The following is a 24,575-nucleotide window of genomic DNA, read 5'->3' on the forward strand; positions in this document are numbered from 1 at the left end:
AATAGAATTTACAGAGAAAAACAAGCTAAAATAGAAAATTTTTCTCTATTGCAATGCCAGACCAGCAAAAAAAATTGAGTCACAAAGTAAAATTCAAGTTCTTTACATCACCCTCAAATGAGTGAAATGAAACACAACACAATTTAGGGTAGATTCAATTGGATATTTAAGGAGGATTTGTATAGAGCTAGAGATTGTCATAATGATCAAGTTCATGTAGAATGTAATCTGTTCTGAATTACTGGAGAAAATAACATTTAAAACCAGATCCAAAACAACCCATGATATGTTGTATCACATTATTATGGTTGGTTTTCTTGCAAGAGACTAAATTTTAAAAAATCCTGCCTGTGAAATAAAAGGCTGTAGCTTCCTGGCAGTGATTTGAAATGAAAACTACAAACTAACCTCAAAACACTTCTCCTTCTCTGCTTCATGCAGAAGTGCAGCCAGGCCGGGTAAGAGCACTGGGAATATGTAAAACTCCAAGTATTCTCGAGGAGAACCTGAGCAAAATAGGACAGCCGTCACTTACAGCTAAGCACTTGGATTTCACAAAAACACAACTACTAGGTATCATAAAATCAGTAGCAGTCATTTTGTCAATACCATCACAGCTTGGACAAAGCAGATTCATTCCCTTCAGATACAGCCACTGGTCTGTCTTCACTTCTCAGCCAACACAACACAAACTTGAGAAAATTTCAAACTAAAGGTGCACCAACACTGCAAACTCAGTGTTCCTCAGAGATGTCAGATTTAGTTTTAAGTGAATCAACTCAGACACCAGAAGCAGTTTAGTCACAGAAGTGACTCTGTAAATTAATTTAGCCTGACAGGAAGATATTAGCCTGTGCTGAACTCAGTGCTGCTGCAGTTAGACCACTTTGGTATCTCATACCCTTTACAATCTGCATTATCAGAATTTCTAGAGAGAAGAAAAACCAAAGGTAATATTTTAGTGGCGCTGTGATTGTCACAATTGCTTCATACTTGCCGGATCCTTCAGAGATTTTAACAGGACTCGATATATCCAACTTTTCCCCTCTCAGACAGGTCTGGGTTGACACCTCTCTCCATTCAGGTTCTGGTGTGATCAGCAAAGATTAAGTCATAGGAGTGTTGTCTTCTGGCAACACAGCTGAAACACCGAATTTATTCTCAGCTTTATATCTTTAATTGGTTCATATGTTGCCAGAAAATGCTCATAATTGGGAGGACACTATTTATATAAAAGCCAAGGGTAACACTGCTTCTGACCTGCACCAGGAATTCCTAATGAGAAAGAATTAATGGAAGAGAAGACAAAATGAAGGGCTACACATTGCTGCTTGGTAAATTTGTTATAAAGTATAGGAATTGATAAAAGTGGAAGAACAAAACTTCAGAGCTGTTTCCATTCTAATCTGTAATCAGATGGGTAAAGACAGTATTTTGACAGCAGTTTTCAAATTCAATTTTCTACTTAGTCAATTGATCCTAGTTTTGGATATACTTACATTTTTTTGGATCAGGGGGCTCTCCAGAAGGGGTTTCCCCGAGTATGGGAAGCACATATTGGTCTGCAGAGGCAGAAAAAAGTTCTTCCATAGGTAATGGCTGCAACATTGCTGCTTCCAAAGGTGCCTGTTTAAAATAAATGTATCCTATCTAAATACCCCAACCGAGCAGACAAAAATATACAAAGCAATTCAACAGAAAAAAATTATAAGGTCAGTTAAAAATTACGGGATTATAATTTCTAATTAAAATATTGCATTATTTATGTATTTTCTGAACACTTGAGAATATATAATTACACTTTAAAAACTTTTGCAGTTTCCAGCACAATAAAATCATCCAAGCCTGACAGAATGTATATGATTCCTTTTGACAGTATATGATGAGATATCACAATTTTACAAATATTTTATCCATCGTGAGAAATAGCAATTATTTGGAAATTAATAAGAGTAGAATTTTCTGAATAAGTATTTTCCACTCAGAAGCTTAAATATCTCTTTCATATTGTTCAGAAGTCCTGATATTCGCCTTTTAAAGAAAATAAACTTTTCTTATTAGTATTACCCAAGTTGCTTTAAATACAAGCAATTATTTGGAATATTACATTTGTTGGTTCAAATAAGTTGTTTGAAAAATAATTTTGTTTTCATTTTATGATAGAGTCTACCCTATGGGTACCTAATTTTCACATTTAGTTGTCTAAAATATGTTAAATCTATCTCTATGCAGATTTTTTACTTGAACTCTACTCACTGATCCTTGTGATTCAGGATCTTGTTTTGATTGAGGAACATTTGAAAATTGAGGCTGTTCTGCTTCATGCTCTAAAAGTAAAAAAAAAAGTACATTTATCAGGAGACACTAAAAAAATTTATTTTCCTTCTGAACCAACATTCTTGTTTAAAGGTATTTATTTAGGTTTGAAAGAACAAAAGTCAGTATGCAATAAATATTTGTTTAACATGAAATCTAACATTTTAAAACAAGCAAGGACTTCAGAGACTCTTGTCATGTCCTCTCCTGAGCTTTAAGTGCAAGGTTCTCACGGACAAAAGAACCCTTTATTGGGAAAAAGGTTTTTAACCAAAATAATAATTCAAAATATTTCAACATAAGTAAAATGCACATGCTTGCACAGAATTAACCATTATTTGTACTAGTAGACAAGACTGCTTTTCTGAGTGGATTCCTCTACAAGCAATTAAATCCCACAGACATTGCTAAGTATTGCTGTCTCCACTTCAAAAAATCCCCAAAAATCCAACAAACTAAAAGCTGTACATGACCCTCAAGGGTTACTGAGTGACTCAGGCTAAGAAAAATAAAGGACCAAGACACGAAACTTGATATGAGAAAACCTGGAGCTTGCACAACAAAGAGCACTGAGCCCAGCCCGCAGGCTCAGTTCCACCTGCAGTCAGGGTTAATGGCACCACCAAAGCCATGTGCGCTGCAGGAGTCTGAGAATAATCAACCTTACTCCTAGGTTGGAAATGGCCATTTTAATGCAAAATGCCCACTTTAGGCTTTATGAAGTCCTGAATGAAGATAACCCCGTTGGAGAGTTGCAGAGCTGTCTCCCAGTTTCCCATCTCAATGTTCGCAGACTTTGGGAGAAGTGAAGGGCCTTGCAATAGAATGGTGCTCTGGGAACAGATGTTTTGCGTTCACGTAACTTTTGTTCCAGCAATGCCACAGCCCTGTGCGCTTTGACAAGACAGAATCTCACTTCGTTACAGGATAACCCACAGAGCACAAGGGGCAGCTCACAGCCAGGCAAAACAGGGCCCCGACACTCTCACAACAGAAACACACACAGAGCCCGTGTCTGTCGGGAAGTTGTTACAATAAAAACAACACAAAGCCCAGAGCAGACACGCTCGTGGTTTTGGTGTCGGTGCAGAGCAGGGCGGCTTTGGGCACCGCGCCCCGGCCCGCAGCGGCGCTGAGGAGAGCGAGCGGCCCGAGCCCGAGCACGGCGCTGGCCGGGCAGCGGGGAGGGGCGGCCTGAGGGGCGCCGGGGGCTCGGGGAGGGATCCGTGCCCGGGGGTGCTCCGAGCAGAGTCAGAGCTGGGGCCGGAGGTCCTCAAAGCAGAGCCAGAGCCAGAGCCAGAGCCGGGGCCGGGGCCGTGGCCGGGGCCGTGCCCGGGGCCGGGGCTCCCACCTGCTTCGTGTCCGCCCAGCGGCCCGCCCGCCGCCATGGCCGCGTCCCGCGCGTTGCCGCGGCAACGGCTCCGGCAGCGCCCGCGCGGGGCGGGGCGCGCGGGGCGGAGCGCGCGATCCCTTCCGGGGCGGCGGCGGGCGCTGCACGTGGAGGTGAGCGCGGCACGGCCCGAGCGGGCTTGGCCCGGCCCGGCCCAGCCCGGCCCGGCCCAGCACGGCATAGCGTGGCCGGCATAGCGTGGCCCAACACCGGTCCGGCCCGGCACAGGCCCGGGCTCCCCGCCGCACGGCCCGCTCGGGATGCGGTGGCGGCGGGGCCGAGCCGGGCCGGGCCGGGCCGGGCCGGGCGCTGCCGGGGCCCGGAGCGGGGCGGGCTCGGGTGACGCTCTCTGCCCGGTGTGCAGCCGCGGATGGGCGCCGTGAGCCCGGGGCTGGCACGGGCTGAGCCCCCGCGGCAGGGCTGGACAGACGGAGAGGGGCTGTGCTAGACCTGGTGTTCTTTACGGGGATTTGACAGCATGCCTTATTGACATCCTGTGTATTAGTTATTGCAAACCAAATAGGAATTACTGAGTTTCTCAGCAAGTGAGTGCTAAAGGCTTCTCTGTTGTAACCAGTTCATTGGCATAAGTGTCCTGAGAAAAGAAACGGAGAGCAAAGATAAGAAATCGCAGACAGAAGCAAATCTGATAATTAATAATGATAATTAAGGTGCCTTGGAAGGATCTTGTAATGCTGAGTTGGCAGTAAAGTGATGTGAAGTTCAGTGTTAAGTGAAAAGTCACAGGTACCTGGAAAACCACTCTTAATTGTGTTTGTTTATATCCGCACGAATATGTTTTGCCGGTGCAGAAAGATCTTTAGAGGGTAGGTATTTCTGTGAAAATGTTATGTTCTGCTGCTGTGAAGCAGACAAATAGAACCTTGCAAACTAACTGGAACGAGGTACAGTAAACAACATGGTAAAGTGAATCATCAAAGTAAACGTGTTTTCTATATCTATTTGTATGTCAGTATATTCTGGTTCCCCATCATGGAAAGCAGACTGAAATTAGAAAGAGTGTCTGGGACAATGGGCGATAAGGAATGGTTTCAGACTAAAGGAAGACCAAGTAGATTAAGACTTGCATCATCTCTTTGAAGTGGTTCACTAACATCTTCATTTCCTTTTTTAGAATGGTAATAAAGAAAAAGAGAAAAGAATTTCATGAGGAGCCTGTACAGAAAAAGGTAAAGACTATCATTAAAATTGAGGAAGATGTTCAAACGGTCATTAAAACTGACAACAAAGGCCGTCTCAAGAAAAAGAAAAGGAAAAAGGAAAATTTAAAAGATGACTGTTTACACAAATTGCAACCAAAGATTAGTAAGAAAAACAAGAAGAAAAAAGTTGGCTCTGAATTACTCGGAGAAGCTCATTTAGAAAGCTTCGTGAAAGGTCATCTGGATTTACAACTTCAGGAAGAATCAGAGGAACAAATCAAAATACTCAAAAAGAAGAAAAAAAAAGTCCAGTGCCGTTTCTCCTTGGAGAATAATGAGAGTAGTGACATGGAGTTTTCAAATCATCACACAGATGGTGCTAAGAAAAAGGAATTATCTTTAAAAAGAAAGAGAAAGAATACTGCTTTGGATATGGAATTTGATGGTGAGGTAACAAAGAAAAAAAAGAAGAAAAGCGGTTTTTCATTAGAGGACATCCAGGACAGTGAACAAAAGAAATCTGCAAAAGTTTGTAAAAACATCCACAAATACGTTTCACAAGAAGCAGTTTTTATGGGTGAAAACTATGACACAGGTAATTCCCAGAATGGTGGAGAGAGTTGTGTGAGAAGAAAGAAAAAGAAGAAAAAGAAAGAGACGTCTGACTGCTTTTTACCACTGGCAAATAATGAGGACAACATATATCACGTTCTTGGTAGCCCCACTGCATTAAGTGACTTCAGAAAAAGGAAGGAACGTAATTCCTGGGAATTTACATTGACAAGCAGAGAGGAAGAGGACAAACTTACGAACTTCAGGAGTATTAAAGAGAGGAAGAAGAAGAAGAAGAAAATAAAAGATATTTCTTCCTCAACCCGTGAAGAAGATACGCCAGATTGCAGTCAGAGCATTCCTGATAAGCATCTCCCAGCACAGCAGGAAGTTGATGTTGGGGAAGAGGAGCTGTCTGGAAAGAAACAAAGGAAGAATTTCAAGGATAATAATGAAGTCAGTAAGAAGAAAAAGAGGAAGATTAAGAAGGAGGAGAAGGAAACAGCATATTCAGAAGTTTCTTTAAACAATGTCAGTGCCTCTAAAAGCCAAAATATTCTACTAGAAAGCAATAAAAAGAACAAAGAGAGTGAACTGGAGCAAGCTCAGTGTGTTATGGGGGATGCTATAGATGGGACATTATGCAATAGTAACCCTGTGCTGTGTGACAGAAAAAGGAAAAAAAGGAAAAAAGTGCCACCACAGGACTTGGTTGAAGAACGGGACTTAAAAGCAGTTCCAAACAAGATTAAGACAGAATCACCATGGAATGAGTCACAGGTAAGCTGTAGAGAGCAGGGCAGCTTTGCACCCTCCTGCTAAGGAACTGAAAGCCTTTGGGGCAGTTTCCTGCTTTGCAGGCTGCTTTGCCTGGTCATAACATTAAGGTCAGTGAGGGCCCCCACTGGGTGTTGGGAAGCAGGATCAGCTGATCTCTTTCAGCGTGTCAGAGCTCACAGGAACAGAATATTTTGAGCTGGAGGGGACCCAGAAGGATCAAGTCCTGCCCTTAACTGAAGGGCTCATGCAGGGATCAAAGCTGCAGCCTCAGCACTGGCAGCACCGTGCTCCAGCTGAGCTGATCCTGGGACACGTGGGGAAGCACTGATGCCTGCTGCTGCAGTCATGGAGTGTTTCAGTTGTGAAAATGTCAATATTGGCCCAAAAAGAAAGTGGGTTTGTACAGTCATAAATGTTCAGTTGCTTTTAGCAAAGTGGCAACATTCTTCATAAAACAGGAGTTTAATACCACGTCATTTACCCTGAGCAGGTGGCAACCCTGGCAGCATGAGTTCATCTAACTGTTTGTTAGACTTTCCTCAAGCTTTGCTGCTGTCAGTGCTGGAATTACGTAATTGTAGAAACAAAAGGGAAAGTCAGCCAGAACCTCTTGACTAATTCCGACAAAACTTCCAGAGAAAATCCTAGGAATCCTAAGTGTAGACTGGGCCAAGACCATTGAAATAAAAATTCTAATAGAAAAATACTAAAGACCTAAAAACACAGTTTTAATTAAAACACTAAATCTATGCAAAAAAAAAAATAAATAGATGTAAGAACTGTGTAAATTGTAACTGAGGGTAGCAGGGATTGTATCCTGACTGACTGGTAAAGGAAATCTCATCCTAGAGTCTTGTAGTACTGGCCACTTCTGAGGCAAAATGAACATGGGGAGTAACTGATGAAATACTTGAAATACAGAAGTTTTTCTTTATCTGATCAAAGTCATGTTTTAAAGCTAAGGGTGCCAAAAGTTAAAACCCACATGCCCAACTTCTGTTGTTTTCTTTGGGAGTTAAGCTGTGAGATGCTCAGAAAATCAATAGGTATCTATCTGTATTTTTAACTGCTTAAACTTAACTTTGAAAACGTCACATTGCAAGTCATTAGGAGGTTGTTTTATTTCTGTAGGTAATGGGAAGCTGCACTCCAGTGCTTTCTATCAAAAATTTTGAATGCTGGGCTTATTTAAATGTCAAGCACTAATTAAGAATATATCACTGAAGATTTTTGTAAGCTAAGGGTAGAGCAGACCATAATGTGAGCTACTTCTCAAGCTCGTGGTGTGTTTTGCTTTGTCATGCACTCAGATGCAGTTTCCTCAAGTTCTGTGGAAATCTGGCAGCTGCCTGGTGTCTAGTGCTAATAATTAAATATAGGTTCATGTGGAGACCCAGATACAGGCTTTTTTCACAGGGCTTTGTGAGGGGAGTGTGTATGCTTATCAGTCATGAGGTGAGCAGATGTTTGGGGCTTTCAAACTGGATTTCTCCTTTTGACCTTTCAAAAGGACAAGGTGGTTTTATTGCTGGATATATTTTCTAATTAAATTGACGTTACCTTTTTGAGGTTGTTGGACATTATTCGGATTTTGCAGCTGCTTACATTATGTAAAGGCAAGATAAGCCCTACAATGACATGTAAACTTTCAATACCAGTTAATATGGAAACCACAGCAAATACCTTTGCAAACTGTTGAGAAGAAGGGAGTAGGGTGGTGCATGTTTTGTTCTTCTTTCCCATAGGCAGCTCCTTTAATAATAAAAAACTACTCAAAAGAAAATCTGAAGATTGAGAAGTCTTAGTTAATCAGTTCTAGTGAGTTCTAGTTCTTGACAGGCCAGAAGACACTGAACTAATAAATGGCTGATAATGTGGTCTTGCATTTAACTGTGCCATAGTCCTGAAACGTTTTCATCTACAGCATGTCACACACTCTGCATGCCTTGAAAATCCTCTGTTTGCATTGCTCTGCAAGTAAAGGAGCAAATTTTAAAGACAATGTGGACTGATACCCACTTTATATCAGTGATTGGTGTTTTTCTCATTGGATGCCATTGCAGTCAACTCGGGTGCAGTGAGGGCTCAGTTTACTGCTTTGATGGTGTTTGCCAGCAGACAGCACAACCCTACCACATGTGAACGTGCTCCTTTTCCATGAAGCTGGAGGAAGCTTGGCACACCTCCATGGGGTAGTTTTTTCCACTCAGTAGCCCTCAGCAGGTCAGCACCGTGCTGGGAATTAGCAGGGATGGGGGTGCTCCCTCCTTCCGGCTAAAAAGAGAAAAATATGCTGCAGTTGTTTGCAGAATCCTGTCAGGACGATTTACCTGCTTGTTTTAATAGATCTGAAAAGACAGTACCAGGCCATCTAGAAGTAAATTGGGGGTTGTTTTTGGTTTCTTCTTTTCATCCAAGAGCATGAGCTCTCCTTCCTGCAGACCGTGTTCTCGCATTTTTAATAGTGCGTGTACTTTGTGTTTGTGAAAGCAGCGTATAAAAGGTAGCTTTGGAAAATGAGGTAAATCATTGATGGCTTTTAATATAGCGAAAGCCTCGAAAAAGTAACAGCAGGTTCTGCTGACAGAAGTATGTTACAAATCTTTCCTTGTCGTTTCCTTGGCTGTTTCATGCATGGTTTATTACTTTAGCTGTATCAATAGATCTTCCCTTTGGCCACTTTTACCAGGCTGGTCTAAAGCTTATGGCTCTTATTTACCACCATCCTGGACTTACTACTTACCCTCTTACACTGGATGCCCAAAAAGCTTTTCCTAATGACAAATTTGGAAGAGAAAGTCTGGGGGCAGTGGTTTAGGCACACCAGTAACTGGGAGCAAAAGCTGCAGAAGGGCTGCACTTTGGGGAAGTGTGATCAGGATCTGGCTGCGTGTGGACTCTGCCCAGATTTACCTCCTGCCATCCAGCCTGTCCATTCCTTCTGGAGCTGCTCTGTCTCCTCAATCAGCTCGCTGTTCCTTGCCCTCCAATGTGGAATAATGTGGTTTGCTCCCATTGTAGGAGACAGCTCGTGTGTGTCCTGCTCTCTCTGTGCTCCTTCCAGACTGGCAGCTCCCTGGGGACCATCATCCACAGTGCAGCTGCCTCTCGATTGGTTTTTGTTTGCTTCTTTGTTTCAGAGAGACCTGTATTTTACCTCCAATTTCTACATTTTTTAAACTTTCAATCTCTCTGTGCCTTTCTTCAAGTATAAATTTAAGCTTTTACAAAATGGTTTAATTTGAAATTACTTCGTCTGCAAACATTACCATGTGTGCCAGTGTTGTTGGCAGGCCCCTTTTAATGTGTAAATCTAAAAACCATTTATCTTGATTAAAAGAAAAAAATCTCTGTGAGGTTTTTCCATAGGAATACACAGATTTAATTGGCATTTTCATCTTAGATCTGACTATTTCTTCTTGCCCCAGAATGGTACTACTGATTGCTTAGTGTTTTAACTACTTTTGTGGTAAGAGCTGTGTAAATTCTAATTAACCAGAATGGATAAAAATAATCATACAAGCTTTTTCTTGTTTTACAGGAACATCTAGATGGTGTAATTATTGTTCAGGAAAAGAAAGGAAACTGTGATGAAATTAGCATAGACAAGGTATGCTTTTTCCTAGCTGAGTAAGACCTAAAGCAAGTCAGCATTTAACATATGCATAGGAATTGATAGCAACAAAGCAGGTTTTTTTGTTATCTATGCCTAGATTTCCCTAAATAAAGCTCTGCTTAAAATCTGCTTTACACCTGGGTTAAGTCCAAAATGTACAGCTGCAGTCAATGTCAGAACTAAGTAACTTACTAAGTTAAATACACAGTTTTTTGCCTCTCATCAGTGTTGGCAGTTTCAGTGTAGCTGTTGCCTGCAGTTAGAAAATTAGACTTACCTGATACAGCAAACCACTCATTTAATATACACTAAAAGATTACAGCTCTCATGTTGAGTATGTGAAAGGATCCCATGCAACTTTTCATTATCCTTGCAAAATTTTGAAGATAACTGATTATTTTATTTTTCTCTTATTATTTCATTGTGAATGAGTTGTCATTTAACACACAGGACACAGAGTCTTATGCTGCATGTGTAATTTTTCTGCACACTAGGTGAGGCGTCAGGCCCTGCAAGAAGAAATTGATAGAGAATCTGGCAAAACCAAGGCTTTCAGTTCCAAAGTGGAACAGGTAATGTATGAGTTTAGACCTCAGCCTAATGGAAATACTGTGTCCCAGGGCAAGTTCCTGTAAAAAACACTGTGCTATTTTTTTATATGTGGCTCAGGTACAACAGTGTTCCTTCTGACTGCAGATCTCAGGTCATGCTATAGAACAGATTGGTCCAATGCCAAGAGTCTGAGAGCTGAACAGTGAACTCCTTGGCATTGTACAGTGAACTCCTTGGCATTGTACAGTGCTCCAGTTCCCATGATCAATCCTCAAAAGCAACATTTTCTCTGGTTCCTCTGGAGAATGAGCATTTTCTGCTTATTGTGAAATACAAGTAATTTTTGGACTATGGATGCAGCAGTCACTGAAGTGTGTCTGATTTCTTACCTACAAGACTTTGCACACATTCAGCAACAGGGACCCACATGGAAAGGTAAAGGGGGTGGCAACTGTTAACACACGTGTGTGATATTTAGTCAGTCCTCTCATGGCTTCTGCATCTTTCCTCCACCTCTTTGGAAGATGATTTCTGATTCTTTGCTTTTGCATCCTGTTCAGCCTGGCTCCTGATAGATTCACAGTAAGGTGTGGAAACTTGTAGAAGTGTTTAGCCAGGGGTAAGAAGATTGAGGTGGAGAGAAAGCTTTGCTGATAGTTCAGGCTTCTGTTGTTCTGCAGGACTGCCAGAATGCCTAGAAAGCTGGAATATGCCTCAAATGCCAGCAACAACTTCTGCAGATCTAATACAGTGGGAGGGAATCTGTGTAGCTCTGGAACTACAACTGTCTAATAGTCTCTGAAGTCATTGAGAAAAATTACATCCTTGGCAGGAGATCTCAGTTCTTTGGCACTGATCTGTCTCTGTTTAGTAGTATGCAGAAGAATAGAAGCTGTGAAAATTAATTCATCACCTCCACAAAGAGTGAGCTGGAAATGCTTCAGCTAAAGCTGTGTCTAGTGCCTGCCAGCAGCTCACTTAAAAACAGAGTTTTGACAAGCCATAATCATATTTGCATCTGTACAGATGTCTTCCATTGCAAAGGGAGGACTTCTATTTATTTATATGTATCTTGTGTGTATCTGCATGTGTGCATGTATCTGTGTCACAGACTGGGCTTGCACAGCAACTTGCCTTTGTGCAAGGTCAAAAGGCTGAAGTATTATGTGTAGCTTTCTTTCAATACCAGGTATTCTGGCCTGTGATAGTGAATGATACTCCAGTCTTCCATTTTTTACCTTAAAAACCCCTGCTGTAGCTTGCCTGCAATTGTGTAGCATGCTGTGTGTCATGTTGGCTGTCTGCTGGAGAATGACTGTTTCATGCTAGCTGCAACTGTTCTGTTGGAAGGATTTCAGGCTGACGTAAACATACCACTGAATTCACATTTTTTTCCTTTGATGTAGCCAGCTTAGTCTATTTAATGAATATTCAGACATTCTGCCATTTAGTGTCATGCCAAATTTTAAAGAAATAATTCTGAGTAGGAGTCAAATATATCTTTTAATAATGAAGCCTGTTCTTAGGTGAGCCAAAAGTTCATGAACTTTGTAAATCCTATGGTGTATCTGGGGTTTTCCACAAACAGCTGAATTCTCATTTTAGCTGGATATTGTCTCCTCAGAAAGGAACCTGAATCTGCAGACAGAAGAAAAATCCTGAAGTGATCTAGTTCAGAGAGTAGAGTTAAATGCAAATACAGTAAATACCAAGAACACAGCAAACTGGAAGGGAGGGGAGGCTTTAAGAGAATTAGACTTAGTCGTGTTGGATAGGGGAGGCCCTCTGGTTTTGTACCCTTGCAATATTAGTTGTAATTAGTGGGATGAGAATGCAAAAAAGCTTATAAGCCAGATTGAACATTATCCACAACTAACAAAACTGCTGAAAACAGCTCCCTAACTAGGCAGTGGGAGAATGAAAAGGTAACCCTACAAAGTGACAATGAAAGAGCATTAAGGCTGACAGTTTTCTTAGAGTAAGAGATGCTGTCTGGCTCTTGGAGCTGGGTAAAGAGGGAGAAGAAAGCCAAGATTCCTAAGGACAGAGGGAAAGGTGATTCTCCAAGCATATTAACCCCTGGCTCCAGGTTAAATGGCCTGAAATGCTAATGAAGGTGCACTCAGGCAGTTAGGGCAGCCTTTTCCACATCCCTTGAGAGGTACTGCCCGTGGGATAACAGCTTCCAGCTCTGTCACCCTGCCAGGCTTTTGTAGCTCGTTCTGTTCTCATGCTACACAGCCAGAAATTGTCTTCCTTGGTCTTGGTATTTCTCAATTGTAGTGTTAACTTTGTTTTGCCTCACAGGATATGAATCTTGGACAGTGGAGTACAGCTACTTTTAAAAGTTCTGCAGAACAAATGAAGTTTTTTAGACTGATGGGTGGCTTTAAAAAGGGTTCTGTGCCTATCCAAAATCCCTCAGCAACTACAAGCAAACCGAACATGGCTCTGAACATGGAAGGGGAGGAGAAGTTACAGCAGGCTCTGAAGATGGAGTTTGATAAAGCAATGGACTTGAAGCAACATAGAGGAATTGGTCTTGGATTTCAGCCTGCTGCCAACAAAAAAGTATACATAGACAAATATACATCTAGATCTATAAAATTTGAAGATTAAAACTCAGAAGTAATAAAAGGAGTGAAATTTCTTTTTACTTTCCACATCTTTTTACTTGAAATAAAATAGCAAAATGCTGAAGAAACTTCGTTTATGAGGTACTTAAAGTACAAGTTTTCAACTGCATCTACCAGTGGAGCTGGGTCCTCACTTCATCCAAACAGTTCAGTTCTTGAAACCTTTACCATGTTTTTTTCTGCAAGGCAAGAGACAGCCTCCTTCAAAGACTCAAGATATGTGCCATGCCTGCAATTAGTTGAAATTCAGAATTATTTTTTTTAATGCTGATTTAATAAACATATCTATATCTTAAGTGATTCAAAAGGATTTTATTGTTCTGTAAAATGTTCACATTTTTTACACTCGGTATGAAATGATGGTGCTTTACTTTGAAGACACACTAGTGGTGTGCCCTCAAATTTAATGAGGGCAGACTTTTAACTCAGAAAGTACTTCTTAAAAATCTAACATCTTCTTTATAATATTGGATAGCATTGGACATCTTCTATATTTGAACTATGCTCTGGCAGTTGGATTTTCAATCAGCAGCTGTTATCTAAAAATGAAAGTATAAGCATTTTGGAGAGCTGCAACAACAGAACTGCTACATTTCTTTATTTTTTAAGACAGCCCCACTTTCCACAGTAGTCCTCTGCAATGGACTGCTCTACCTGAAATCATCTGCCTTCAGCAGAAAACACACTTAACAAAACAGCACTTGGTTCTGATGCATTCTGGGCAACTCTTGAGAGGAAGTGAAAATGATGCAGAGACTCCCTCTTAAGGGGTTGCCATGAATGTATTCCCATATCTGGGAAGAGGGAGATGCTCTTCCTGCAAGGTCTAGGAGAAAACCATCTCCTTTAAACTGTCATTTAAAACCACCACTACCTCAAGGAGAGGCTGTTTTGCATCAGTGCTCTCAGTGTTCAGCACCAGCTTCCATCAGCCCTTCAAAGTTTTGACTCTTGCTTTACTAAAATTCAGGTAGTTGAGGTTCTGTTTTCTCTTCTAGTTTGAAACAAATGCTGAATTCAAGCCCTCAGCTATTTGCCTGGCAAGAAAAAAAAATACAAAAAGCCACTAAGCAAAAGTAGCAATAGATATAAGGTCTCAATATGGTTCCTTACCATGGGGCAGAAATGATGAAAGTGTAATTTTATTAGAAACAACAATAGTACATGTAACTAAATTCCACAAGGGTAAGGTGATAGATTTGTATACCCAAAGAACTCCCAGAACACACAGATGAACTGCAAATTGTTTTATTTAGTGATAGTGTACTTTGCAAATATAGAGGACTTTGCATAATTTTCATTTTCCTTTGCAACACTTAAAGTTTCCTTCCATTTTACAAAACACCACTGGACTAAAATGAAAACGTGTCTGTGAGAATGTATTGTAGAAATTAGAACAGTAACACCTCAGCCATTTTTCTCTGCTACAGAACCTGCCAGACAAATGCTGGCAGCATCCCAAAGCAGAGAGACAACTTAGTCTGTTATATTGAAATGCTGCTTTCTGCAGAGGAGAAAGACTGTTCTGCAAGAGGGATGAAGTTTTGAGGCTGTGAACTCATTTGTACAGATTATCTTCCTTTTTTGTAAAAATTACAACAGATTAGATCTCAAAAGGCTTTTGCAACCATAAAGGTTCAAAATACAGTTTACTGAATGTAAATCAGCATCTAAAATAACCATACTATGGTAAAACTGGATAAAGAAACTCAGGTTAAATTATTGCACTCAGAACAGTTTTACCTTTACTGTGCCCAAGTAAATGTGTCTCATTAAGGAAATAAAAAATACACTGAACTGCTTCAGTCAGAATGTAGATCAGTGATTTTTGGCCTTGGTTCCATGCTCCCTTGTGCAGGTGACTCCTTGGAAGAGGCACTCATCAGGTCCTGGACTGCAGAGGAAGCCGAAGGGCCAAGTCTGTGAAATGACTCATTTCAGGTTGTTTGCTCCTCCTCTTGATGTATTCTAGGGTTTTCACCTAGATTTGAAAAGAAAGGTGTTTGGAGATTTTCAGTGTCTTTTCTCATTTCATAGCCATCAGTTTATCTTTGTGAAGGTGTTTTAACCACTCTCAGGATTTTCCCTAAATTTCGCTGGCTTTGCGAGCACTTGGCATTGCTTATTCCAGAGCTTATTATCATGTATATGTTGCTTAAAAGTCTCTCAAATGCCACTACAAGCTTTCACCAGGCAGTTCCTCCACAAAATAAAAATTCAGTATTTCTCCTAAAGCTAGTTTTCTGCACTGAACAAAAAGTTAAGAACAACCAACACTTCCAGGTTTCTTCCTGCTTGTAATTATTAAAATGCTAGAAAGATACATTACCACTTGAAATAAGAGAAGCTGCTTGTTCATTAAGAAGCATTTAGAAAAATAAGTTGTTGGGGTTTTAAGATAATTTAATTATTTTTAAGATAGTAGCTTGTAAACAGATAAGGTTTATTCAGATCAAGAAAATGTTACCTTTTCCCAAATAAAGAGTGGAAAAAGATACTAAGAGCTAAAGCCTCTCTGCATTATCTGTCTCCCTCCCTTACCATAGTCTTGGTGTCAGCAAAGCCATGCTTCTGAGCAAGATTCCAGAGATTGACTGAGAGCTGGTTCAGTCTGTTGTTTCGTAGGTCCCCATGAGCCACAATGGTGTTAAAGAAATAGTGTGCCAGCTGGCTCTGCCGCTTCAGGGTCTATGAGGAAAACAGAAACATTCCCATATTAATGTACACTCATCCCATAATACCCAGCTTAACCTCACCAGCTTCTCTGAACTCTCAGAAGTTCAAAGGGCACTACTCATTTTGTAACACACAGCAATAGTTACAGACATAAGAACACAGTCATAGCTTTCATGTTCCATTCAAAATGCAACAAACAGCAGTAGTTGTATACCAACATAAGCTGCTGTAAATAAAATAATTACACAAAACTCCTACATCCCATACCACTTTGGCACAGCACAGTATGTAGGTCTGACACACTTACAACTCTAGATTCCCTACAACTGCATAGAAATCACCCTCTCACCAACCAACCTTGCACTTAGAGTGCCCTAGATGTAAATGATTTAGAGACCACTACCATCAATCTAATAAATAAATGCAACTTCAGGCTTTCTTCCCCCATCTATTCTACTTTTATTTATTTATTTAACCAAATATGTTTCTTTGCTATTCTTTTACTGAAACTCTGTTGATACAAACATATTTGCACCATATTTGTAGCTACTTCCCCTAAAATTGCTGAGGAGGGACCTTAAGGAGCATAAGAGCAGTCTTCTCCTCACACAAAGCAAGAGAGGATTCACTGCTACATGTTCTCTTGACCAGAAACAGCTTGAACTTTACACAACTGTCCAGAACTAAAAATTTCCATTCCAGCATTGTCACATAAATGAAGCATTCTCTAATACCGTGAAAGACCACACTGTGTTAACAATAAGGTGTATTGTTCTCTTCCAAGTTGTCATTTCAGTGAAAGGATTTTATTGTGAGGAAAATTTATTTTCCTTTATAGCTTTTAAAGGAAATGAACCAATAAAAACACAAAATCATTACAGCCTTGTTCATTTAAATGAGCAGCCAAGAAGATGAATAATAAAAGGTCACTAACACTGAAGCAATCCAAATACCACAGTGATTTTATGACCAGCTTTACTTTAGCACAATTAGAGATCTCTGACAATATTCTCATCACTTCTATTTCCTCAGCAACAACAGCTTCCTCAAACAACTATTCATTCTTACAAAGCAGTTTTTATCTAAATGTCTCAATGACTTTCACTCAACAAAGCAAAACAAATGGTCCCTCTTTGTAAATAAGGCTGGACAGAGGAGCAAATCTAAGGCTGCAGAGGCCAAGGACATATATCTGTGCTGCTTAGCCTTAAATCCAGTTTTCTCTGCAACAACAGCCTCAGTGAACTAATACAGGATCTCCTTACTCAAAGCGTGCTTGAAAGGAGAAAACAAAAGCCTTTCAGGAACCATGGATTTCAATCCCAACAAACATTCCTACCCACAAATTCCATACAGGAGTAAGATTCAAAAAACTCCCTAATATAGAACTTACAGTCCTGAAATCTCTGTTTAAATTTCCTTCCAAGACCTGGTTGGACATTCTTAGCTATGCTAGAATGGTTGTTTCTGCTGCTACTCTTCTGAAAAAGAAGTACTGTTCCCTGTGGTGATTTGTACAATGATGTAGAGAATTTGAGCAAAGGATATCTTCATCTTACTTCTATGCCATTGTTCAAGGAAGGACAAACAGGAGAGCAAAAGCAGAGGAAAGCTAAACTTAGCACAGTGTTCTCCCAATATGTATCACTTAACACATTCTGTATTGGCAAACACTTTGGGCTACAGGGCAAACAGCCCATCTAAAAAATTCCATCAAATCAATCACACCCTGCCCTCCCATTCCAGGCCATGAGCCACAAGATTTCTATCAATAGAAGCCATCCAGTAAGGGCTCATTGGGAAGCTGTGGAGGGTCCATTCTCAGAAATAAGTATATTAACAGAACAGTGAGTTCTCACTATTTCAGTAAACATCAGTCACCTGCCTTTCACATACAATCCATTAAGGTAGATTTGATCCCTCAGAGCCTCTGAATTCCAATCACGAAATCCAATAAGCTGCCTAGAGTTTTCTTTAATTTATATTGAACAAATATACTAAAGTCAGAGTAAAGACAAAACAAATATTTCCTCCCTCTGTACATCCTTCCTGACATCAACTTAGTGCCTGGGATCTGAAACTTTTATAATTATAGGTGGCTTTCATTTCACTCATTACAGAATTGGACATTGTTAGGTGTCTCCACTACAGGCCTGTCTATGTGATGGTCTCGTTTTCTAAACAAGCAAAAATACCCAATTTCCTTTTGTTATGAGGTTCCTGAAGCTCACAAAAAGACCAAGTCCAGGTAAAAAGTGGTCTCTTTCTCCAACTCCAAATCATGTTTGGTTTTGTACAGAATCAAGCTGAGTAAGAACATACCTCCTCCTTTCCCAGGTTTTTCAGATGATCCAGGATCTGGGATACCACTGTTTCACTCAGTTTATTAATTTCAGCCAAGAACTTGGAGTCTCCACCATACAGAGTATCATTGGAATCAACTGCAGAGATGAATTCAAGCTTAGGTCTGGCTAAAGAGCTATATATTTATTTGCTATTGAAAACATCATATATTGATAGAAGACCACATTTGGAAGTCATAAAATGACCCTCCTCCATGAAACACAAACAGAACTATGTTTTCAAAGTGCCTACCACTTGGTTGCCTACTATGTCCTTCTGATTTTAGGAACAAAACACTGAGAAGAATCTTTTAGCTTAAAGCCAGTCCCATAGTCCTGGATGCAGCCAGGCTCACAAATATCTCCTAGACTTAATGTTAAGCAACGTATCATGTCCATTTTCAAGTTTTCCACAGAGACAGATTCCCTGCTCCCATCACTTTAGAAGAGTATGGCCATCATCTTCAATGGCAGCAGCACTAGGCCAAATATTTTGTGTTTTATTTAGTGAAAATAACCAGATTTTCAAAAGAAACTGCTTTTTTTTTAACATAAACCCATTATTACCTCAAAGTCATGGAGAGAAATTCAAAAAGTGTAATTTCATTTTCAAAGACATTAAATGATTCTTGGGAAGGAGAGAGCTCTTCAAGTTTTTACACCTTATATAATCGTGATTTTAAACATGTCTTTTGCCCTAATTTATTTATTTTCTATTAAGGAGTAGGGTAAAAAAAATTTTAGGTTTATATGTATTCTGGGTAAATCAGAAAGCACAAAAGCTAATCCCCTGTTTCCAAGTAAACTTCGTTTTAAGAAGTCAAGGTACAAGGTCCACCTAGAAAAAAAACCCATTGCCCTACTACAGGGGAAAAATTATTAATTTATATTTCCATGCTTGTCTCCATTAAAATCAAATTAATTTAGATTTGTCATCTTGAGATTATGCAGTTATTTTAGTAATACAAAAAATGGAGTGAAAGAAAAAGCTGAAGCACACTTCCTTACAGAATTTGAACAGCAGATTTACTACAGAGCAGCACTTCCACTGACAGCTATTTTCTGTACTGCTAACTGCAAGAGGTATTTTGTCATGGGTGGTAAATCTGACAGACTGTTTACCAGAAGAACTGCAGAACACATTCCAACCTGCCCCTCTGTGAAAGTCCTGTGCAACTGAAAGAAAAAGTCAAACCATCTTGGCCTCTCTGACTCATTCATTTTCTAGGATGCTTTAAAAGATTTTTATTTATTACTCTACCTTAATTTAGTACTCTATAATCAGAAAGCAAATATTTAAATTTTAGAGCATATCAAAACATTCCAAAAATTATTACAAAAAAGATGACAGCTATTTTACAAAATGTAAAATCTTTAGCATTTTCTAGCTATCCTGAATATTTTTGTAAGTTCCTGCAATTTCCAAAACTGAAAGCCTGCCTTCAAAGCAGCAAATACCTCATTTAAATAATGAAGACTAGGCTTTACATTCTGAAAAGTGGAGTTGTTAATAAATGTGGATGAAACACCAATGATAAATATAAATCAAGTTGATACTTTAGACATAAATTAAACCCTTCATATGCATAATCTTTACTTGAAAAGTTCACATATATAAGCACTTGCTCCAACACCACCAGAAGCAAACTAACCCACCCTGCACAGATTGACTTTAAAGAACTGACAGGCACCTGTTTAGAAGCCAGCTCCTAGGATTATTCTAAATTACAATACCTGGAACTGGATAGAAGAATAATCCATTCTGTGAGACTGATTTTACCACTGGTATTCATTAAGTGGCTATGGTGATAAGACAATACCACAAATATCCTTGTGGAATGCAAGGAGCCAGAGCCCTCCTCAGGTATTACCTTTATCTACATGGTAGATAAATGCTTCTTGAGTCATTGCAGACAGCAGATGCAAAACATTAGTATAAATCCTGACTTTGTCATCACTGTTATCCTCCCAAGTATAATCCTGGATCACATTCAGTAATCCTCGCACAAGAAACAACACTCCTTGTTCTGGATGGTCCTACAGAGAAGAAAAAAGACAGGTCAAAAACCAATACCATAACCTCAGAACAAAACCAGGATTATTTGCAGTGGTGTAGAGTCACAATTTGAGCTCTAAAAGAGCAGAATTACAATATAATTAAAGCTGACAGCCACTTTTCTGAAGTGTGCTTCCTGCAAATTCTTTAATTTTTTTTTCCACTTTCTATCTAAAATGCCCATTTGACCCATAATCAGAACATGATCCAGGCAACCTCCACAGACAAACTTTGAAATGCTTTGCTTTGCAGTCATGGGGGAGCAGTAGAAAAATTAATTGCCAGCTTCTTAACAGCTAAGCCTCTAAAATTAAACTCTGGGTAGATTTCTTTATTAAAATCGTATCAGTAAGCTGTAGTGTATTACTCATATCATTATGGGTTTTAGAAGAACACCTACACTGGAAATCACCTAGAGACAACAATCTTTTCACACGAGATGAAAGGAAAGACTCTGCTTTACATAAGCTGGGAGTTTTTACAAGCAGCTTTAATACAGCACCCAGCTAATTCCAGCTGGCAGTTGGAACAGCAGCACCAAGATACACAAAGGACAAATCACAGCCCACTGGGGACACTTCCTTTTGATCTTCTGTAAATAGGGAACAAAGTTAGGGAAGCAAGTTTCTGAATCCTGGCATTTTGTTACAAGTTGTTTCTCATTACTGAATCTGGGAGGTTGTATCACTCCCTTCTTCAATCACCTTTAATGGTCCGAGTCACTCCACAGCCTGACTCCTGCAGCCAGGGGACAGCAGGGACATCCCAGGGACAGCTCCCCCTTCCCTTCTAACAACACAGCACCTCCACCTTCCTGAACATGTGTGGCTGGGGAGACCCCTGCCACTGGAACAGGGGAAATCCACAGCTCTGACAACAAGGACTGGAACAGCACCACACTGTGCTGCTTCACCAAACGGGCAGGCAGAGGAAAAAGGAAGGAGAAAACCATAAGGGAGGTTTCAGTGAGGAGGAAAAACCCACTGTCTCCAAGAACAGATAAATATACTTCAAACTTCTTTTTCTGTTCCTTAAGGTTTGTTTAAAATTTCCCCTCATCTTTTAGATATAACTGAAAATATTTGAGAGAAAATTATATATCTTTCTAAACTTGACAGTTAGTTAAAAACTGGAAGGGTGTAGAATAGTAGTACTTTGTGAAATATTCATCAGAAGAAGGTTATGCCAAAACACATCTTCTAATTATAGCTTTCACTCAAATGATTAGGCAATCTATACCAAAGTAACTGAAACTAATAGGAACTAGAGCTTTGTATTTTTTCCTTCCTCATGTGTTTGAGGGTTTTGAATACTTAACCAGTAAATCAGTAAATTATGGTGAGATTTCACTCTACCCCAAATCCAGTTCTAGTGAGAGGTGTTACTGAGGGTGGCAATGCTGTGCCTCCACCTCCACACAATTGTTCTGCCTCCCCATTTTCACTGGGGTGAGTGATTTTGCAGCCAATGAGCAGAACAGTTCATCTTTCCACAGAAAACTAATCCCTGCATCTCCCACTCCAGAAGCCCAGTCTACTCCAAATTTTTAAACAGGAAAGTTCAAAATAGTTTGTACTAACCTATGTGCTATTCATACACACTGAACTTACCGGAACAACTAATAATGTGGAAAAAAAATTACAAAGGAATTCCAGGAGGAAGGCATCAGAAGGTCGCATCTTTCCATCTACACTGATCATTTTTGGCACTTCAGGAACAAGGCTCACTGCAGCTTTGAAAAAAGCATCAGCTACAAAATAAAAACAGAGTTGCTGTTATATCACTCCAGCTATGATGGCAGTCATACCTGTGATCCAATGGTTGCTTTGAGTTTGTTTCAAATAGATTACAGAGAACGAATGTGCTGAACTGCAAAGAAACACAAGACTCAGCAGTGGTGTAATTCTGGAGAAATCTGTTAATTCAAATGATGCTGTTTCTCTGAAGGAAGTTCCCACAGCACTCAAGACTTCTGAAATTATAACTCTAACTCTTCTCCTTTGCATAACAAGGAGACACCATCATTTCATATGTATTGCATATATAATAAGAAATTAACACAGGACTCAAAATTGACTTATCAAAGAAATGCTTATGCCTGGAGAATGGGGAATCCAAAGCAGGGGGGGAAATGTTCATGCTATCTTGTTCATCAATTCATTCACAAAAGGCTGTTAAAGTTCTAAGGAAGTACCAACAACTTCATATTTCTCATTATTTATAATGCTTAAAGTAAAATGTTAATGTAGTACCAGAACTTGGGGTATTGCTGGTTACCTAGATAAAAGAATTTTTTCCAAGAACCACAATACAGGAATTAGAGAAACCATCCACCATTATAGCCTTGGCAAAATAGCTATTAAGAGGTTTTTCGTAACTCTTTATTATGTCTCTAATCTTACAAAAACATAAACTCCAAACACTAGGACATCTATTCCTCAGTTTATTAATATTCACAAATTTAAAGCAACAATATTTTCCCTCTTACACTAGAAGCCCTCCTATATATGCCGAGTTCACAAAAAAAGTTCTGACAGCAACACTGTTTTGCAATTTCTTGGCAACATTTCAGAAAATCCAAGTATCCACATCCCACTCAAGTTGTTGAACCATATACTTCAAAGTACCCTTCAGAATTAATATTGTATCTTTATTTTACAGGAACAGAGACTCAGGCCATGTAATCAGCTTTTATCAAAGGCAAAAGGAGAATTCTTAGTGAAAGCCAAGAGGTGTTCCATGGCTGGGATGGAGATACTACTGACAGGCAGGCATGGGCATTTCCAGGAGTGCAGCTTGCTCTGGAAAAATTCATTTGAGACTCCAAGCAAATTTGCTAAATATAGTACCAACTGATATCTAATTTAAGCTTACGAGGAATACCAGAGAAACATGTGCTTTGGAAAAACTGTAGTTCTCACTCTTGTTTTTTCAGCACATAAGTGCCCAAGCCCTCCTGGAGTTTTTAGTGCTTAGAAGGCAGATCCCCTTCCATCAAACATTGTCCTTCCTTTTATTCTGCACATTTGTTTTGAGGTGAAAGAATGTTTATTTCAAACAACTTATAAGTTTAGATAGCCAACCCAAAGGAAGGTAAGTAATCTTTCTCTGAGCTTTATTTGAGGAAGGAAGGCAGCAGCAGATGTTCATTCTAGCACAAGTAAATGAATCGCTGTCACTTCCACAGTTGTCTTGTGAAAAAAAATAAAAGTGCACGTCCCACATCACCATACAATAAAAACATGTGACCAGACAAATGAAAAAATGTGCCTTAGAGAACAGTCTGCATACCAAAGTACCCATGTCTGTGCAGGGAATGCTCCTGCCTTCCGAAGTTATTTCATAACAGGATGAGAATGACCTCTGCAGCAATCAGCATCCACAGTGAAAAAGAGCTGCAAAGTGCCTCACCCTAATTTACTGCCTGCTCTCCCAGCAATCACAATCCTTCACATTTTCCTCTCAACTTCTGCCACAGTGCAAACTCAGAACCTCTTATCTTCAATTTGAAAACCAGAAATTTTATTCAATTTACTCTTCTTGCCTCCTGCCATTGCTGTGAATGCCAGCTGTCTCCTCATCTGGCTGAGCAGCCTGAGAGCCAGGAGCTCCCTGGTTCCCCGGGCTGTGCCTGGCTGCCCTGCAGTGCTGCCCACACCACAGACCCGCCTGTGCTGCCACAAACTCCCCGAGCTTCCATCTGTGTGCTCCCTGTCCATGGCAGTGACACAGCTGCTGCTCCTGGGCTGCCTCCACGTGGCTGCTGTCACCCCACATGCTGTCACTGCCCCAGCACAATGGGGACACTGAGGCTCGTGCCCCACACTTTTAATCCTTGTTCTTTGCCTTTTTCCCCTGCTTCCCCCACTCAATGCAGCAAGACAAGCCAAAAAAGCAATACAGAACATAACAGTTGTATTTCACTTTGGCACATCCAGAAGAACTGGCAAAGGAGAATATGTTCATTTTGCAGTGAGTCCTGCCAATCTGTGCTAACCATGAAATGGTTTTATGCTGGAACACTAAAAGCACATTTATCCAAGATTTATGTGCTTCATAAGAAGCAAAAATAAATGTATATAAATGCAAAGGTTTTTATTACAGAAAATGACCTGTCCTCTAAACGTTACCATCCTGGCAGAGAGGTGTCAGAGTATACATTACATGCTCTGAGTTTGGAGAAAAGGCTCACTAAAAAGGTTGTCACAGACATGCTGTTTTTTCAAGTATGAAATGAGCATCAGTGTTTAATTCTGAATTACATTAATTATGAGGTTATGCAGTGATGGTTTCTCTGTATCTTTAAAAGTCAATTTTTAAAACTATTACTACAGAGACATTTCAAAACAAAACCATACATCACTTTTCCTGGCTTCCAAAAGATGTAAGGAACCACTTAAAAAGCACTGAAAACCACAACAATCTTATGTTCTTGATTAAAAAACCAAAAAGAAAATAAAAAAGGCTTCTTCTAATGATGGATGCAGTTTTCTTAT

The 24,575-nt window shown here is 40.0% G+C and overlaps 3 protein-coding genes across 9 annotated transcripts in view; 1 reads left to right on the forward strand and 2 right to left on the reverse strand.

Annotated features, from left to right (window-relative positions):
* Nucleotides 1–3,411, reverse strand: part of IQCK (IQ motif containing K) — a 38,630-nt gene extending 35,219 nt beyond the window's left edge. The window contains exons 1-3 of one of the 3 annotated variants that reach the window (XM_088174398.1): nucleotides 2,257–3,404; nucleotides 1,500–1,626; nucleotides 409–506 (exon numbers count right to left, since the gene is read on the reverse strand). In XM_088174398.1, the coding sequence (XP_088030524.1) occupies nucleotides 409–506; nucleotides 1,500–1,608 (207 nt within the window). In that variant the 5' untranslated portion in view covers nucleotides 1,609–1,626; nucleotides 2,257–3,404. Of the gene's footprint in view, nucleotides 1–408; nucleotides 507–1,499; nucleotides 1,627–2,256 lie in introns of all 3 variants that reach the window. The other 2 variants (XM_088174400.1, XM_088174399.1) reach the window with 2 other exon arrangements.
* Nucleotides 3,412–3,749: 338 nt separating this feature from the next.
* Nucleotides 3,750–13,301, forward strand: KNOP1 (lysine rich nucleolar protein 1). 5 transcript variants are annotated; one of them, XM_014868958.2, is made up of 5 exons: nucleotides 3,750–3,819; nucleotides 4,842–6,201; nucleotides 9,743–9,811; nucleotides 10,312–10,389; nucleotides 12,677–13,301. In XM_014868958.2, exons 2-5 carry the CDS (start codon nucleotides 4,843–4,845, stop codon nucleotides 12,986–12,988), a joined length of 1,818 nt encoding a protein of 605 aa, XP_014724444.2. In that variant the 5' UTR covers nucleotides 3,750–3,819; nucleotide 4,842; the 3' UTR covers nucleotides 12,989–13,301. The 5 variants fall into 5 exon arrangements, with proteins under 5 accessions (XP_014724444.2, XP_088030536.1, XP_088030533.1 ...); XM_088174407.1 differs by lacking the exon at nucleotides 3,750–3,819 and adding an exon at nucleotides 4,143–4,251; XM_088174408.1 differs by lacking the exons at nucleotides 3,750–3,819; nucleotides 9,743–9,811 and adding an exon at nucleotides 4,379–4,533.
* A 936-nt stretch (nucleotides 13,302–14,237) lies between these two features.
* The window catches only part of VPS35L (VPS35 endosomal protein sorting factor like), a 48,116-nt gene continuing 37,778 nt past the window's right edge, over nucleotides 14,238–24,575 (reverse strand). The window contains exons 27-31 of the mRNA XM_088174403.1: nucleotides 21,690–21,829; nucleotides 19,895–20,060; nucleotides 18,004–18,122; nucleotides 15,547–15,693; nucleotides 14,238–14,986 (exon numbers count right to left, since the gene is read on the reverse strand). Of these exons, the coding sequence (XP_088030529.1) occupies nucleotides 14,888–14,986; nucleotides 15,547–15,693; nucleotides 18,004–18,122; nucleotides 19,895–20,060; nucleotides 21,690–21,829 (671 nt within the window). The 3' untranslated portion in view covers nucleotides 14,238–14,887. The remainder of the gene's footprint in view (nucleotides 14,987–15,546; nucleotides 15,694–18,003; nucleotides 18,123–19,894; nucleotides 20,061–21,689; nucleotides 21,830–24,575) is intronic.

This window comes from Sturnus vulgaris, chromosome 16, assembly GCF_052056855.1.
Source record: "Sturnus vulgaris isolate bStuVul1 chromosome 16, bStuVul1.hap1, whole genome shotgun sequence".
In the NCBI taxonomy this organism is placed as follows: domain Eukaryota; kingdom Metazoa; phylum Chordata; class Aves; order Passeriformes; family Sturnidae; genus Sturnus; species Sturnus vulgaris.